The sequence below is a fragment of the Thrips palmi genome, unplaced genomic scaffold (genome assembly GCF_012932325.1).
Source record: "Thrips palmi isolate BJ-2018 unplaced genomic scaffold, TpBJ-2018v1 HiC_scaffold_11, whole genome shotgun sequence".
NCBI classification, from domain to species: domain Eukaryota; kingdom Metazoa; phylum Arthropoda; class Insecta; order Thysanoptera; family Thripidae; genus Thrips; species Thrips palmi.
Genome location: NW_023144622.1, coordinates 8958446 through 8974755, shown reverse-complemented (window position 1 = coordinate 8974755; position 16310 = coordinate 8958446). Strand labels below are relative to the sequence as shown.

The 16310-nt window shown below is 41.7% G+C and overlaps 1 protein-coding gene across 1 annotated transcript; it reads left to right on the top strand.

Annotated features, from left to right (window-relative positions):
* Positions 1-11620: 11620 nt before the first annotated feature.
* LOC117639369 lies at positions 11621-16310 on the top strand (the record flags this gene model as incomplete). Its single annotated transcript, XM_034374957.1, is given in 2 exon segments — positions 11621-11923; positions 15554-16310. Coding segments are annotated over 2 exon segments (792 nt in total), but the record flags the coding sequence as incomplete, so codon positions are not given.

Here is a 16310-nt window from a genome sequence, read left to right as displayed (position 1 = left end):
TTCGACACGCGTCTATTCTTCTAGAAATATGGTCAGGTTGGGTTGTACCAAGGCCCAAAGTCGGAAAGAAGCAAAAACCGAAAATCGATTTTCTTCGCTTTACTCCCCCCTTAAATAGGGTGCGAGGATTTAATCTCATAGCAGTTACGTTCCGAGTTACGTTACACTGTACTAAAATGTCCTGTCAATGCCGTTAATTTATTACCAATGTTTTGCTGTTATGCATTCACGGCGTTTGACTCAGGGTGCCAGGGTTCACTGTGATCTGGCCACATTAAACGCCGTGAATTGGAGCCTGATTTGCAGTACTTCAGTGCTCAGCGGCGTCAAACTCACAGTGCTCAGCGGCGTCAAACTCACAGTGTTTACTGTGGACCAGATCACAGTGAATCGCGGGAGCAGATAACAGTAAACGCTGTGAATTGGACTAGTGAAAACTGGTAATAAATTAACGGCATTGACAGGACATATTTTTTTACAGTGTAAGCACTTCGTTTTTGGGTCTTGCTCTACAGGGTTGCCACGCACCTGGAAAACAGGGAAAACCTGGAATTGTCAGGGAAAAATGAATCATGTCAGGGAGAACCGGGAACTGGAAATGTCAGGAAATTTGTGGAAGACAGGTCAGATCTCAACTTCCTTGCCAAAAAGTCAAAAGTGCTCATCAGCCGGTGGATATCCTTCCAAGCGCGACAACTCCCTTGAAAAATTGCCCCAAAGGTCGGGAAAATGACAAAAATTGTCTTTGAAAAACCTGGAAATGTCAGGGAACTCGAAATCCAAGAGCGTGGCAACCCTGTCTATGTTAGTTAAGTGTTAAGGACTGAGTAGATTATAGGTTAGAATACGGAAAAGTTCAAGGAAGGGCCGAGGTGTTGAAGCCCCTTCTCTGGGACGCTTGGTAGGCCAGGAGGTTGGCTCTATGTGGGTAACGGGTGCACTGGAATTTTGCGAAGGAGACGACTGCGCAGTTTTCCAGGCGCGGTGTGGCCGCTGACGGCCACCATCTCAGCGGCCGGCCAGGTGGAGGCGGCCAAAGCTCTAGACGCGCTTTGAGCTTCAGAGAGACTATATGTATGGGACTCGACTCGAACCGACTCAAACCAAACGTGAACCCGCACCACTAGACCTCGTTCGAAGAGCAATCCATTGGTGGGGTCACACGTTTGGTTCGAGTCTTATTTAGCGACTCCGGAGCTCAAAACGCATTTAGAGTCTGGGCCCCCTCGGTCTTCTGGCCCACTGTGCCCATGTGAGATTCCCAAAACGCCTGGTAAGCAACCTGCATCGCACATACTCCTGGCGGTAGGCGAAAGATAAACAATGGCCTCCCCCATCGGGGGCTCCTTAAACCGCGCCTGGCCGCACAGGTCGCACTAGATCGACACCCTTTACGACGCTGTCTATGTGAGAAAAACAGGGTTTTCGTCAAAGGTTGTCCAAATCAAACCAAACCTTGGTTTTGGATTCTCCTCGACCCTAAGACATGTGAATAAAAATTTGAAATTTTTTCGACTTTTTATTTTACTCCAAAGACGCTGCAATTGATTTTGAAAAAATTTTTTTTTTTCTTTTTCATAGATCAACTTACAAGGAACGTTTTGAGTCGTGTCCCATGTCTTGGTCTTGCTTAGTTTAATTGATATGAATCATTTTACGTGAAGTGTTTTTCTCATTTTTATCCCCAAAATTCATGTGAAAATTTTTCAAATTTTTTTTGACAACTTTTGTTGAAATAGGAATTTTTTTTTTTATTTTACTCAAAAGACGCGGCAATGGATCTTTTTTTTTTTAAAAAAAAGATCAACTAACAAGGAACGTTTTAAATTGTGTCCCATGTCTCTTGGTCTTGCTTAGTTGAATTGATATGAACCATTTAACATTAAGTGTTTTTCTCATTTTTACCCCAAAAATTCCAAATATGCCCCTTTGCTTATCAATTTGATTATAACTAGTGTCAAACTGAAGACATTTTAACTTTGTGAACCTCCTTGCAGACCAAACACTCTATTTGGCTCCCCAACTTAACACAGTGTGTCGCAGTATACCATGACAGGTCATTTAACATTACATTTTGGAATAACGAGCACCATGGTTATTGCTGGGGCAGTAGAGCAGTTCAACTATTTATCGGTGAAACAAGATAATTTTTTTTTCTACTTGTGACGGATGAATTGCTTTTATGAAAAACGAGAGGAGCGCAGGGGCAACGAATAGGGGAATCAATAAAGAACTTGTAATTAGAAAATTCAGGTCTCGACAACTTAATTGAGGAGAATTTGGGCCAACGACTAAATTTGTTACGTAAACTTCCAAAGCTCACAAACTTAAGGGAGTTGGGCGCTTTACCTTGGGGTTTAAGTTCATCTGATAGTGAGCAGTTAGAAACTAAAATGCAATCCTGATGCCACAACTTCTTTGGAAAATGGTATTTCACATTTTTTCCATTTTACAGTAACCTTAATTGACCTGTTATGGTATTTTGGGACACACACTGTTAAGTTGGGGAGCCAAACAGTGTGTTTGGTCTGCAAGGAGGTTCACCAAGTTAGAATATCTTCAGTTTGACACTAGGTACAGTCAAATTGATAAGGAAAGGGGCATATTTGGAATTTTTGGGGTAAAAATGAGAAAAACACTTAATGTTAAATGGTTCGTATCAATTCAACTAAGCAAGACCAAGAGACATGGGACTCAATTTAAAACGTTCCTTGTTAGTTGATCTTAAAAAAAAAATACGATTTCAAGAAATCCTAGGAGTCACGAAGTCAATTTGATTATTGTGTAAGAGTGTGGAGAAAGAAAAGAAGTGGTGTTGTGAAGTTGTGGCTCAGGGGACTGAGCATGGCAGTGGTACCGATGTGGTCGATGTGCTACCCGTCGAAATTTAAACTTGACAAAATAGAAATCAAAATGCTGTTAAATTCAAAAAATTCCAATGCTAATGTATTCCGCAGTGTTCTGACAATGGAACATCTTTAAAGTCCATCATTATTAAAAGTTCTTGGCAGAAAGAAGGCAGTAAATTTATTTTCACGGGTTGGCAACTAGTTTCTCGCGTCTGCGCCCTTACGAAAATCGCGAAGCTGAAAGCACCAGCAGTCGCGCATTAAACTGCCCATCCATTGTGCTGACGTTGAATTGTTTGGCTTGTTTCAAAGGCTATGTTCTCTATCATGTTTTCTTCAATTCTGTGTAATAGTTCTCCCTTACAACGATCAACACCACACGGTTGGTTTTACAAACTTCATAACTCGGGAGGGATGGTTTCGAAACGCGGGTGAGTCTTGTTCGAGGAACATGAGCACTGCAAGTCGCGAGGTGGGCGAAGTGGTCCTAGTGCTAACTGAATCACAACAACAACAAAATTGTTTTCATTGACAGAAAAAAAAGGAATATTTGAGAAACTGTAATGTCAGAAAAAAAGAACTTTTGTTTTGCTAATTTTCTGTGAATATTTTTTTAGAAGTAATCCACAAAAATTGAAAATTTGTTTATATAATTTTCATGAGCAGGAAACAAAGAAAAAACAAGAAAGAGAGCAAAATTATACAGATTTCAAATGCTACAGTTGGTTAAACTGTTACAGGTTGCAAACCTACTGCGCATGTCCAAAAACACTCCAATCAAGAAGTATATTGGATAGTTCTACCAAAAACTGCGTTCGAACCGACACCAGTTCTATTGTTGCATCTTGTCTACCTGCAGTCAAAGAAATTTTTCATTTCGAACGTGCTGATTTCAGCTTTTGGAGTAAGCTGTACAGACCCAAAAGAAGCTCGGCTATTGGTCCGCCCCGGCTCGGCTCCCCCACTCCCTTTTTTTTCCTTGGCCGAGTCGAGTTTGCCATGGAAACGGCGATTTTGACAGCAAATTTCTCAAAATTGGCCACCAACTTTTTAACCAGATTTCAGCATGAGAATCAGCGTTCAAAGTTCTACAAGTCTGCAAAGTCTCATTAAAATCGTATAGAAAATTTCCGAAATGCATAAAGGGCCACACAAATTGAATCTCGGGCCGGCTGAGTCCTGGGTATACTATAAGGCTACTTCGTGCCTAAAAAAAAATCCATTGCCGCGTCTTTTGAGTAAAATAAAAAAAAATTCCTATTTCAACAAAAGTTGTCAAAAAAATTTTGAAAAATTTTCACATGTCTTTTGGTTGAGGAGAACCCAAAACCAAAGTTTGGTTTAATTTGGACAACCTTTGCTGAAAACTCTGTTTTTCTCACACACTAAATTACTATGTAGGTTTTTCTGCGCGCTAGGGTGGGTCGAAAATCCCAGAATTAAGCGGCGTATGGTTTTGTTTGCAGTTGACCATATTTGAAAAGAGATCCCACAATGCTGGGGTCTGGTGACGTCACCTTCCATCTCTTTGGAGGCTCCAAACTTGGGTCTAATAGTGAAAAATGGCCTTTTTGGCCTTACAGGGACCAAACCATGGATCGCCCAGGATGCGGCTATCTCGCGATGGGTGCGGAATATGTTCCTTTATATTCCTGCAAAGTCTGGGCGATGTGGCTCAACATCTTGGTTAAGCCCAGGCACTTGTTTTAACGCTAAAACAAAGTTGCAAAACACTAAAAATTGGATTTAAGGGTCTATTGTTTACTCAAAGGTCCCAGATACTTATATGAATGGAAAGGGCTCAAAAAATGCAATTTTTTGGTATATATAACTTTGTGATCGGACGAAAATTGTTGCCAGGGCGAAACTTTACACATTTCAGCAAAAGCTCAAAAACACTAAAAAGTGATCTTTAGGAGAATATGTATTACCTCTGTGGATCCAATATTATCATACTGTTCGCAAGATCTAAAAAAATGCAAAATTTTGGTATATAAAGCTTTGTGTTTGGACAAAAACTCGAATAGTTGCAAAATAATTAACAAGCAAAGCGAAGCAAAGCCCGTGTGAGTCAAGAGATGGCCCGACGAACGTTTACACTTTCTTTTATAATTAACAACAAATCGAGTTTTTGTTCAATCACAAAACTTTATATGCCAAAATTTTGCGTTTTTTTAGATCTTTCGAACTGTATAATCATATTGGATTCACAGGCAATACATATTCTCCTAAAGATCACTTTTTAGTGTTTTTGAGCTTTTGCTGAAATGTGTAAAGTTTCGCCCTGGCAACAATTTTCGTCCGATCACAAAGTTATATATACCAAAAATTGCATTTTTTGAGCCCTTTCCATTCATATAGTATCTGGGACCTTGAGTAAACAATAGACCCTTAAAATCCAATTTTTAGTGTTTTGCAACTTTGTTTTAGCGTTAAAACAAGTGCCCGGGCTTAACCAAGATGTTGAGCCACATCGCCCAGACTTTGCAGGAATATAAAGGAACATATTCCGCACCCATCGCGAGATAGCCGCATCCTGGGCGATCCATGGTTTGGTCCCTGTAAGGCCAAAAAGGCCATTTTTCACTATTAGACCCAAGTTTGGAGCCTCCAAAGAGATGGAAGGTGACGTCACCAGACCCCAGCATTGTGGGATCTCTTTTCTAAAATGGTCAACTGCAAACAAAACCATACGCCGCTTAATTCTGGGATTTTCGACCCACCCTACTGCGCGCCAATGCACAAAATTAAACACGCATTTCGTAACGCACGAATTTCTGCGCCACAATGCACGATTTTCTGCATACTTGCGCACGAATCGTGCATTAAGGGGGCAGACGTCTTTTGCACGTGTTTTGACGATTTTTGAACCTCCTGTTTTAGCTTTAAGTATAAAGATAAGTATGAATGGCAGAGGCAAACGGCAGGCACCATTTTGAAAGATAAAGTTTTTACAACATTTTCCAAAAAAAACTTTTGGTTTTAGTATTGAATAGGATGTTTTGTTTATATGCAAAAATGGTCTGCAAAATGACATGGTTTCACTGCGCGCACGTTGCAGCCAAAGTTTTTAACTTTTTACAATCGGTAAAATGCATCTGAAAAGCATGAAATTGCCCATAAAATGCCCCCTTGGTTTTAATATTGGGCCAGAAAAAATGTGGTTCGGTTCCATCTTAAGTTGAAGATGAGCGTTTCATAGTTTGTTCTTGCCCCATATGAAACCCAAGGGCAATTTTATGGGCAATTTCATGCTTTTCAGATGCATTTACCGATTGGTAAAAAGTTAAAAACTTTGGCTGCAATCGTGCGCGCAGTGACACCATGTAATTTGCAGACCATTTTTGCATAGAACACAAACATCCTAATTCAATGCTAAAACAAAATATTTTTTTTTTGAAATGTTTAAAAAACTTTTATCTTTCAAATGTGCCTGCCTTGTGTCTCTGGCATTCCTACTTATCTTATATTAACGTCCACATAGGGTTCGAAAATGTCAAACCGTGCAATTACGCTACTGCCCCCTTACGCGCAAAATTCGTGCGTTACGAAGTGCATGTTTAATTTCGTGCATCGGCGCCCAGAAAAACCTACATAGTACTTAAGTGTGAGCATTTCAGCCTTTTTCACTAACAGAAAACCGAAACGGCAACTTCCGGTCTAAAATTAGCGGTAAATTTTCCGTTCAATTTCTGTACCACGCTGAACAAAGAGCAGGCTCTTATGGGAAGAGTGGTGCGGCTGATGTCCGTACCACCATTTCAGGGGGCATACGGAACGCCGTAGCATGCTCCGTATCAGACACTGATTTTTTGCAGTGTACACCGTGCCGCTGTGGTAGAGTACGAGGAGGTACGCTCCGAAGGAGGTAGGCGTGTATATACTTCGCCGGCTTGCTCAGAGACGCGCAGGCAGCCCCCCACTCCCCACGCTTCCCCCCCTCTCGCGACGGCTGCCGAGCCGACGACATGGCGGCAGCGTGCCGAGAAGGTTGCCGTTCGCTGTATGCTCTGCTACTCTGAGTCAGGCGCCGCCGGCGTCCCAGATCCCTCATCAGTCCCCAGAGTCCAGTGAAGCTAGTCGGTCACTTTGCAGGCCGAAGAAGATAAACCACGAAGGACGCAGCCATCATGATCTTCATGCAGTTTCCTTCTGTGGTGAGACGTAAGTTTGAAGCAAATCCTAAGTTTCCGACTGAGGCGCAGGCATCATCTGGTCGTTGCGTATGCGAAGTGTCCTGCTAGCAGGTCTGTTTTTAATTTTGTGAACCTCCTTCAGACCAAACCTTATTTGGCTCCCCAACTTAACACAGTGTGTCGCAGTATACCATGACAGGTCATTTAAAATTACTTTTTGGAATAACGAGCACCATGGTTATTTCTGGGGCAGTAGAGCAGTTAAACTATTTATGGGTGAAACAAGATAATTTTTTTTTCTACTTGTGACGGATGAATTGCTTTTATAAAAAACGAGAGGAGCGCAGGGGCAACGAATGGGGGAATCAACAAAGAACTTGTAATTAAAAAATTCAGGTCTCGACAACTTAATTGAGGAGAATTTGGGCCAACGACTAAATTTGTTACGTAAACTTCCAAAGCTCACAAACTTAAGGGAGTTGGGCGCTTTCCCTTGGGGTTTAAGTTCATCTGATAGTGAGCAGTTAGAAACTAAAAAGCAATCCTGATGCCACAACTTTTTTGGAAAATGGTATTTCACATTTTTTCCATTTTACAGTAACCTTAATTGCCCTGTTATGGTTTTTTGGGACACACACTGTTAATTTGGGGGACCAAAACATGTGTTTGGTCTGCAAGGAGGTTCACCAAGTTAGAATATCTTCAGTTTGACACTGGGTACAGTAAAATTGATAAGGAAAGGGGCATTTTTGGAATTTTTGGGGAAAAAATGAGAAAAACACTTAATTTTAAATGGTTCGTATCAATTCAACTAAGCAAGACCAAGAAACATGGGACTCAATTTAAAACGTTCCTTGTTAGTTGATTTTAAAAAAAAAATACGATTTCAAGAAATCCTAGGAGTCACGAAGTAAATTTGATTATTGTGTAAGATGTGGAAAAAGAAAAAGTGGTGTTGTGAAGTTGTGGCCAGGGGACTGAGCATGGCAGTGGTACCGATGTGGTCGATGTGCTACCCGTCGAAATTTAAACTTGACAAAATAAAAATAAAAATGCTTTTAAAATTCAAAAATTCCAATGCTAATGTATTCCGCAGTGTTCTGACAATGGAACATTTTTAAAATCCTCATTTTTAAAAGTTTTTGGGCAAAAAGAAGGCAGTAAATTTATTTTCACGGGTTGGCAACTAGTTTCTGGGCGTCTGCGCCCTTACGAAAATCGCGAAGCTGAAAGCACCAGCGTCGCGCTTTAAAAACTGCCCATCCATTTTTGCTGACGTTGAATTGTTTGGCTTGTTTAAAAAGGCTAGGGTTCTCTATCATGTTTTCTTCAATTCTGTGTAATAGTTCCCCTTACAACGATCAACACCACACGGTTGGTTTACAAACTTCAAAAACTCGGGAGGGATGGTTTCGAAACGCGGGTGAGTCTTGTTCGAGGAACATGAGCACTGCAAGTCGCGAGGTGGGCGAAGTGGTCCTAGTGCTAACTGAATCACAACAACAACAAAATTGTTTTATTGACAAAAAAAAAAGGAATATTTGAGAAACTGTATGTCAAAAAAAAAGAACTTTTGTTTTGCAAATTTTTCTGTAAATATTTTTTTAAAAAGTAATCCACAAAAATTGAAAATTTGTTTATATAATTTTTCATGAGCAGGAAACAAAGAAAAACAAGAAAGAGAGAAAAATTTAAATACAGATTTCAAATGCTACAGTTGGTTAAACTTTTAAACAGGTTGCAAACCTACTGCGCATGCCCAAAAAACACTCCAATCAAGAAGTTTTATTGGATAGTTCTCCCCAAAAATGCGTTCGAACCGACACCAGTTCTATTTTTGCATTTGTCTACCTGCAGTCAAAAAAATTTTTTCATTTCGAACGTGCTGATTTCAGCTTTTGGAGTAAGCTGTACAGCCCCAAAAAAGAAGCTCGGCTATTGGTCCCCCCCGGGCCCGGCCCCCCCCACTCCCTTTTTTTTCCTTGCGAGTCGATTTTTGCCAGGGAAAACGGCGATTTTGACAGCAAATTTCTCAAAATTGGCCCCCAATTTTTTAAACCCAGATTTCAGCATGAGAATCAGCGTTCAAAGTTCTAAAAGTCTGCAAAGTCTCATTAAAATCGTATAGAAAATTTCCGAAATGCAAAAGGGCCACAAAAATTGAATCTCGGGCCGGCTGAGCCTGGGTATACTAAAAGGGCTACTTCGTGCCTAAAAAAAAATCCATTGCCGCGTCTTTTGAGTAAAAAAAAAAAAAATTTCCTATTTCAAAAAAAGTTGTCAAAAAAATTTAAAAAATTTTCACATGTTTTTTGGTTGAGGAAAACCCCAAAAACCAAAATTTTGGGTTTTAAATTTTGGACAACCTTTGCTGAAAACTCTGTTTTTTTTCCACACTAAATTACTAGTAGGTTTTTCTGCGCGCTAGGGTGGGTCGAAAATCCCAGAATTAAGCGGGGTATGGTTTTGTTTGCAGTTGACCATATTTGAAAAGAGATCCCACAATGCTGGGGTCTGGTGACGTCACCTTCCATCTCTTTGGAGGCTCCAAACTTGGGTCTAATAGTGAAAAATGGGCCTTTTTGGGCCCTTTCAGGGACCAAACCATGGATCGCCCAGGATGCGGCTATCTCGCGATGGGTGCGGAAAATGTTCCTTTATATTCCTGCAAAGTCTGGGCGATGTGGCTCAACATCTTGGTTAAGCCCAGGCACTTTTTTAACGCAAAAAAAAGTTGAAAACACTAAAAATTTGGGTTTAAGGGTCTATTTTTTACTCAAAGGTCCCAGATACTTATATGAATGGAAAGGGCTCAAAAAATGCAATTTTTTGGTTTTATAACTTTGTGATCGGACGAAAATTGTTGCCAGGGCGAAACTTTAACATTTCAGCAAAAGCTCAAAACACTAAAAAGTGATCTTTAGGAGAATATGTATTACCTCTGTGGATCCAATATTATCATACTGTTTGCAAGATCTAAAAAAATGCAAAATTTTTGGGAAATAAAGCTTTGTGTTTGGACAAAAACTCGAATAGTTGCAAAATAATTAACAAGCAAAGCGAAGCAAAGCCCGTGTGAGTCAAGAGATGGCCCGACGAAGTTTACACTTTCTTTTTTAAATTTAAAAACAAATCGAGTTTTTGTTCAATCACAAAAATTTATATGCCAAAATTTTTCGTTTTTTTTAGATCTTTCGAACTGATAATCATATTGGATTTACAGGCAATCATTTCTCCTAAAGATCACTTTTTAGTGTTTTTGAGCTTTTGCTGAAATGTGTAAAGTTTCGCCCTGGCAACAATTTTCGTCCGATCACAAAGTTTATATACCAAAAATTGCATTTTTTGAGCCCTTTCCATTCATATAATATCTGGGACCTTTTAGTAAACAATAGACCCTTAAATCCAATTTTTTGTGTTTTGCAACTTTGTTTTAGCGTTAAAACAAGTGCCCGGGCTTAACCAAGATGTTGAGCCACATCGCCCAGACTTTGCAGGAATAAAGGAACATATTCCGCACCCATCGCGAGATAGCCGCATCCTGGGCGATCCTGGTTTGGTCCCTGTAAGGCCAAAAAGGGCCCTTTTTCACTATTAGACCCAAGTTTGGAGCCTCCCAAAAAGATGGAAGGTGACGTCACCAGACCCCAGCATTGTGGGATCTCTTTTCTAAAATGGTAACTGCAAAAAAAACCCTACGCCCTTAAATTTTGGGATTTTTGACCCACCCTACTGCGCGCCAATGCACAAAAATTTAAAAACGCATTTCGTAAAGCACGAATTTCTGCGCACAATGCACGATTTTCTGCATACTTGCGCACGAATCGTGCATTAAGGGGGGAGACGTCTTTTTAGTGTTTTAATTTTTGAATCCGAGAAAAATAAAAAAGTATTAAGGGGAGGCCCCTTTAAGTTTTTTACAACAAAAAAAAAATTTTGGTTTTTTAAAATTTGGGTTTTTTTAATCAAAAAGGCTGAAAAGACAGGTTTATGGGAGTTGCGCAAAAATTTTAACTTTTTTAAGGAAAAAACGAAAAACGAAATTTCCCTAAAAGCCTTGGGGTTTTTTGGGCCCCGTGTTTCGTTCCCTTGTTTGGTAGGTTTTTAAGGTTTTTTTTTCCCAAATAGCCCGGGATTTTTTGGGCTTTTGCTTTTTAGAGAAACCCAGGAAAAAAAAACTTTCCAACGTCCCCCCTTTTTGCGACCTTTTTCGAACCAAAACATCCAACTGCCAAAAATTTTTTTTGTGTTTCTTTTATCTTTCAAAGGGCCGCCGGGTCCGGATTCCCCCCATCATTTAAAGTCCAAAGGGCAAAAAAGTCAAAACCGGCAAAAGTACCCCCAAGCGCAAAATTTTGCTTCAATGCAGTTTTTTCTGTGGCCCCAGAAAAATAAAGTTTTGGAGCAAACCTTTTTCCAAAAGAAAAAAAAGGCAACTTTGGCTTTGCGGGAAATTTTTGAATTCTGTACCCCGCTGAACAAAAAGGGGGCTCTTATGGGAAGAGTGGTGCGGCTGATGTCCGTACCACCATTTCAGGGGGCATACGGAACGCCGTAGCATGCTCCGTATCAGACACTGATTTTTTGCAGTGTACACCGTGCCGCTGTGGTAGAGTACGAGGAGGTACGCTCCGAAGGAGGTAGGCGTGTATATACTTCGCCGGCTTGCTCAGAGACGCGCAGGCAGCCCCCCACTCCCCACGCTTCCCCCCCTCTCGCGACGGCTGCCGAGCCGACGACATGGCGGCAGCGTGCCGAGAAGGTTGCCGTTCGCTGTATGCTCTGCTACTCTGAGTCAGGCGCCGCCGGCGTCCCAGATCCCTCATCAGTCCCCAGAGTCCAGCGAAGCTAGTCGGTCACTTTGCAGGCCGAAGGAAGATAAACCACGAAGGACGCAGCCATCATGATCTTCATGCAGTTTCCTTCTGTGGCTGAGACGTAAGTTTGAAGCAAATCCTAAGTTTCCGACTGAGGCGCAGGCATCATCTGGTCGTTGCGTATGCGAAGTGTCCTGCTAGCAGGTCTGTAGCAGGCCGAGCGCTTGCAAGTATGCATGATGCATTCTCTCTCTAACCAAATCAACTTTCCTGGTCAAAGTGGAATTCTGGCCTCCACTTTTAAATTGCAATTGTATTAGAATGCTTGTTCTCTCGTGCGGGCAGGCCGAGCGCCTGGCTGGCGTGGCTAGAATATTGCAAGGTAGGTGTACGCCAGACCGTGTCTTGTCGTAACAGGCTTCGCGATGCTGCGCCAGTTACGACAATCCACGTCTGGCGTTTACACCTACCGCGGCGCTGCCTAATAAGGGCCTCTTGTTAAACAAAAATGGAGGCCAGAATTCCTCTTTGAACCGGAAAGATAATTTGGTGTGAGAACGATTACACCATAAGGACTACCTTCGGCCACAAAATCGAGGAAATCGTCATCATAGTCGTGAACCATGATTGGGCTTCTGACAGAAAATGCCTGCAATTCAAATTTTTGTCCGAGTTACGGCAATCAGCACAGTTTCTCGAACACGGAAGTTGCCGTAACTCGATCAATTGGAATTTTAGTATGTTGAATGCTTTGCGTAGTTTTAAGTTGTCGACACATTCCGTCGACTATATTGTTCAGAAGATATTCTGCAAATGCAAAGGCGATACTTAAGTACATTGTTTGGCGATACAATTGAGTATCGCCAATAAACGGCCTTACGGGAAAGTATTGCCTTCAGAACGGCGATACACGGAAGTATCGCCAAAATTTGGCGATACTTTTGGGTATCGCCAAAACCACGGCATTAAACTATGAACTCGTCCCCTTCATTTGTTCAACGTTTAGTGCCAAATCGTGGCAGTACTCCAAAGTATCGCCAAATTTTGGCGATACTTTTGTGTATCGCCGTTCTGAAGGCAATACTTTTCCGTAAGGCCGTTTTTTGGCGATACTCAGTTGTATCGCCAAAAAAGGTACTAAAAGTATTGCCTCTGTATTTTCAGTGAACTCAACAGTGCACTGAGTACACACGGCCAGTCGAAGTGTGAGACAGTCCCATCCAAGTGTGAGACAGTCCCACACTATTTAGAGCGAGACACTGTGTCTCACGCTCACAAGCGTTTCACCTAAACTTTTTCACCGAAACCCACATTGCCAAAAGTTTTAAAGTCAAAACAATAATGTCTAAATTTTTTCTTCCGAAATCAAGTTTTAGGGGATGTTTCACCGAAAATTATATTTAAGGGCGTAGGTGGCATGTTCCCGCCAATTGACAAGGGAAGTTTTTATTTCGTGCAAATCTGACCACATTTACTGGCATTTCAAAACCCGATAGCGAGGTATCGCTAAACGGACCTTGGATTCGGATCAGACTTGATTTCAACATTGGGAGGAAGTTTTTCCGATGTTCGTATCAGTAATAATATATTTGACTTTTTAAGACAGTCAAAAAATTGCCACTCAGAGATGGTTCACTCAGAGAAAGCCACTCAGAAAAAGGCCACTCACTTGGCCACTCAGGATTCATCATTCAGAAAGGGTCACTCAGGAAAAATCACTCAGGAATTGTCACTCAGACAATTTTCTGAGTGAATTTTTCTGAGTGACTTCCGGAATGAATTTACACCAGTGTTAATGCCCTTCCAAAAGGCATTAACAGTTCACGCCGCTCCAGGGGCATAAATCTTTTACGCCCTTAAAGGGCATAATTTAAATGCCTTTGTTTCACCAGTCGGCGGCTGGCGTCTCTACAATGAAACACTGGGCAAGGCACTTTTTGTGCGGGGAAACGTTTTTAGGTCAAATGACAAATTTTAATTTTCGGCAAAAAATACTTAGACATCCAGGTTTTGGGCGAGAAAGTTTAGGTGAACCGTCGTAGAACTAGTGTGAGACAAATGGTGTCTCACACTTGGAAGCGTGAGACAAACGTGAGCGTGAGCCACGCTCGTTGCCTGTGGTTGTCTTTGGTTTTATGCCACAGGACCCACGCTTGCAAGTGTGAGACAAATGTGGCTCACGCTTGTAAGCGTGAGACACAGTGTCTCGCACTAAATAGTGTGAGACTGTCTCACACTTGGATTGGCAGTGCGCTCAAAACGTCTTCCGAAGGAAACGAACTCCATTTTATATTACGTAGAATTTTGTGTAAACATATTATGAAGCCATTTTTCTTTCGTAATATGAAGCTTTTTCTTTGTACCTTACAAAGAAAAGACAAAATAAGATACATAATGTAAACAAATTTAGTTCGCATTATGTTTGTACAAATTTCTTCACCGCCAAATTCACTGTAAGAAATTTTGAGTGTACACGGTAGAAACGGTTCCTGGTTTTCCCAGGAACTCCCTGGAAATCACCTATACCTTCCCCATAGGCTTCCTGGGAAAACCAGGTTCCGTTTTTACCGTGTACATTCTGTTAAGTGTGTGCTCACAGCAAGAACTCACGAGTACACTCTTCAGCAATTATTCACGAGTACACCTTCTTTGGCTTGTACTCACGAGTTCACTCCCACGAACGTGTACTCAGTCGAGCGCTCTCTCACTGGAGTGTACCTGTGGGTACACTCCACAGGTGTACTGAGTACTGAGCACACAACAGTGTTTGCAGCGCGGTTTGCAGAGTAGAGGCCTTAGGTCTCTATTGCAGAGTAGACGCAAATTATGTTTTAGAAGTTGGGCTGTCGGTTAAAGGCCGCGGTAATCCCTACCTTAGGCAATTAACTACATCCATTCCCTGATCGGTCGGGCGGAACCTTTCACTCTCACACTTCAGGGTTAAAACTCGATGAATGTTAATTTGGAAGCTTAATTATATTCAGCGTAAAATCTTTGTTTCTAGCTCTTGGGTTTTTGAGTAAAGCGTGTTGGCATTTCCAGCACTGGTACCCAACAAATGAGACGTCACGTTCGTTTTCACGTGAAAACGGTGATGTTGGTTTAAGCGTGACTAACGGTGAAAATTAATGGTCAAACGAATACGCGTACCGCTTTGTCACACTACTTCGGGTGTATCACGGTATCAGCAGGCGAACTGCCACATTTGTTTGAACGCGACAGGTTGCCTGCAGATTGCGTGTCACACCCGAAGTAATGTGACAAAGCGGTGCGCGTGTGTCACACTCGTTGAGCTGTAAATTTTCACCATTTGTCATTGTTACGCCCAAACTAACTTCGCCGTTTTTACGTGAAAACGAACGTGACGTTACATTCGTTGGCTACTCTACAAATCGAAAAGCGTACATTCGCGTACATTGCATGCACTACCTGGAGCATGCCTAGGCACGCTCTAGCTAGTGCGCCTGCGAAGCATGCACTCACTAACTAGTGCATACATGCCATGCACACGCTTCCTGATGCAGAAAGCTCCTATGCACTAGATACATGCTTCAGTTAAAGTGTACTTGGCATGCAGGCATGCTCCAGGTCGAGCATGCAATGTGCGCTTTTCGATTTGTAGAGTACCAGTGAAGTGGAAAACAAACTCAGGTGGCGATGTTCCTTCGTAAAACTTCCAAAAACTTTCAAAAAGTGTTTATGTTGTCTGTACTTAGAAAGCCTCTCATAATTTCTTCTCTTTTCATTTCAGGCAAGTTCAAACAACATGCGACCCCGACATGGAGAAGAGGATTCGAGCAAGGCAGAGAATGCTCTTTGATCAGCTCCAGTCACGCTGCTATAGGACAAAACTTCCGTGTATATGTCCGAAAGATGATTCGTACCATGAAAATGAAGCCGAAATGACCATCTTTTTGAGAAAAGTGATAGGCGCCGTGTCCTTTGGTAATCCAAAAAATAAGGCTACGGATGAAAACCATTTCACAGGCTTTGATGTAGAACAACTGAAGAGTATTGACAAAGTGTTTGAGTGTTTGAAAAGCATCAAAGATTCGGGAGGGAATGGCGTTGAAATTGCTGTTATAGTGATTATTTTGATCGAAGAAGACAAGGTCACAGAAGTTCCCATATTTCGCGTCAAAGTATCCAGTGAACAGGATACCCCGAACCACTTCGTGGATGTGTCTGCACGGTGTTACAAGAGCTTTGAAGAATTACTCCTTAAGAACGATTTTCCCTCAGCTCAGTTTTGCTATCCACAAGATGGTATATACTCTTTAGATGGAGATGAGGTAAAAGTTTTTATTGACGACAATCCAGCGGCTAAGGAGCGGGGTGCAGTAGCTCGGCTTTCCGAATATGCTAAACCTATTGTTTACGCATCTGCTGCAGCTTTGAATACCTTAACTGGCTACTGGAATAAAGAAGTAGCAGTGAGACTTCCACGTTCATCTGGTTTGAGGGAAGGTTTCCCATTTTTGATGACCCCAGGAACATTGCCTAGCGCA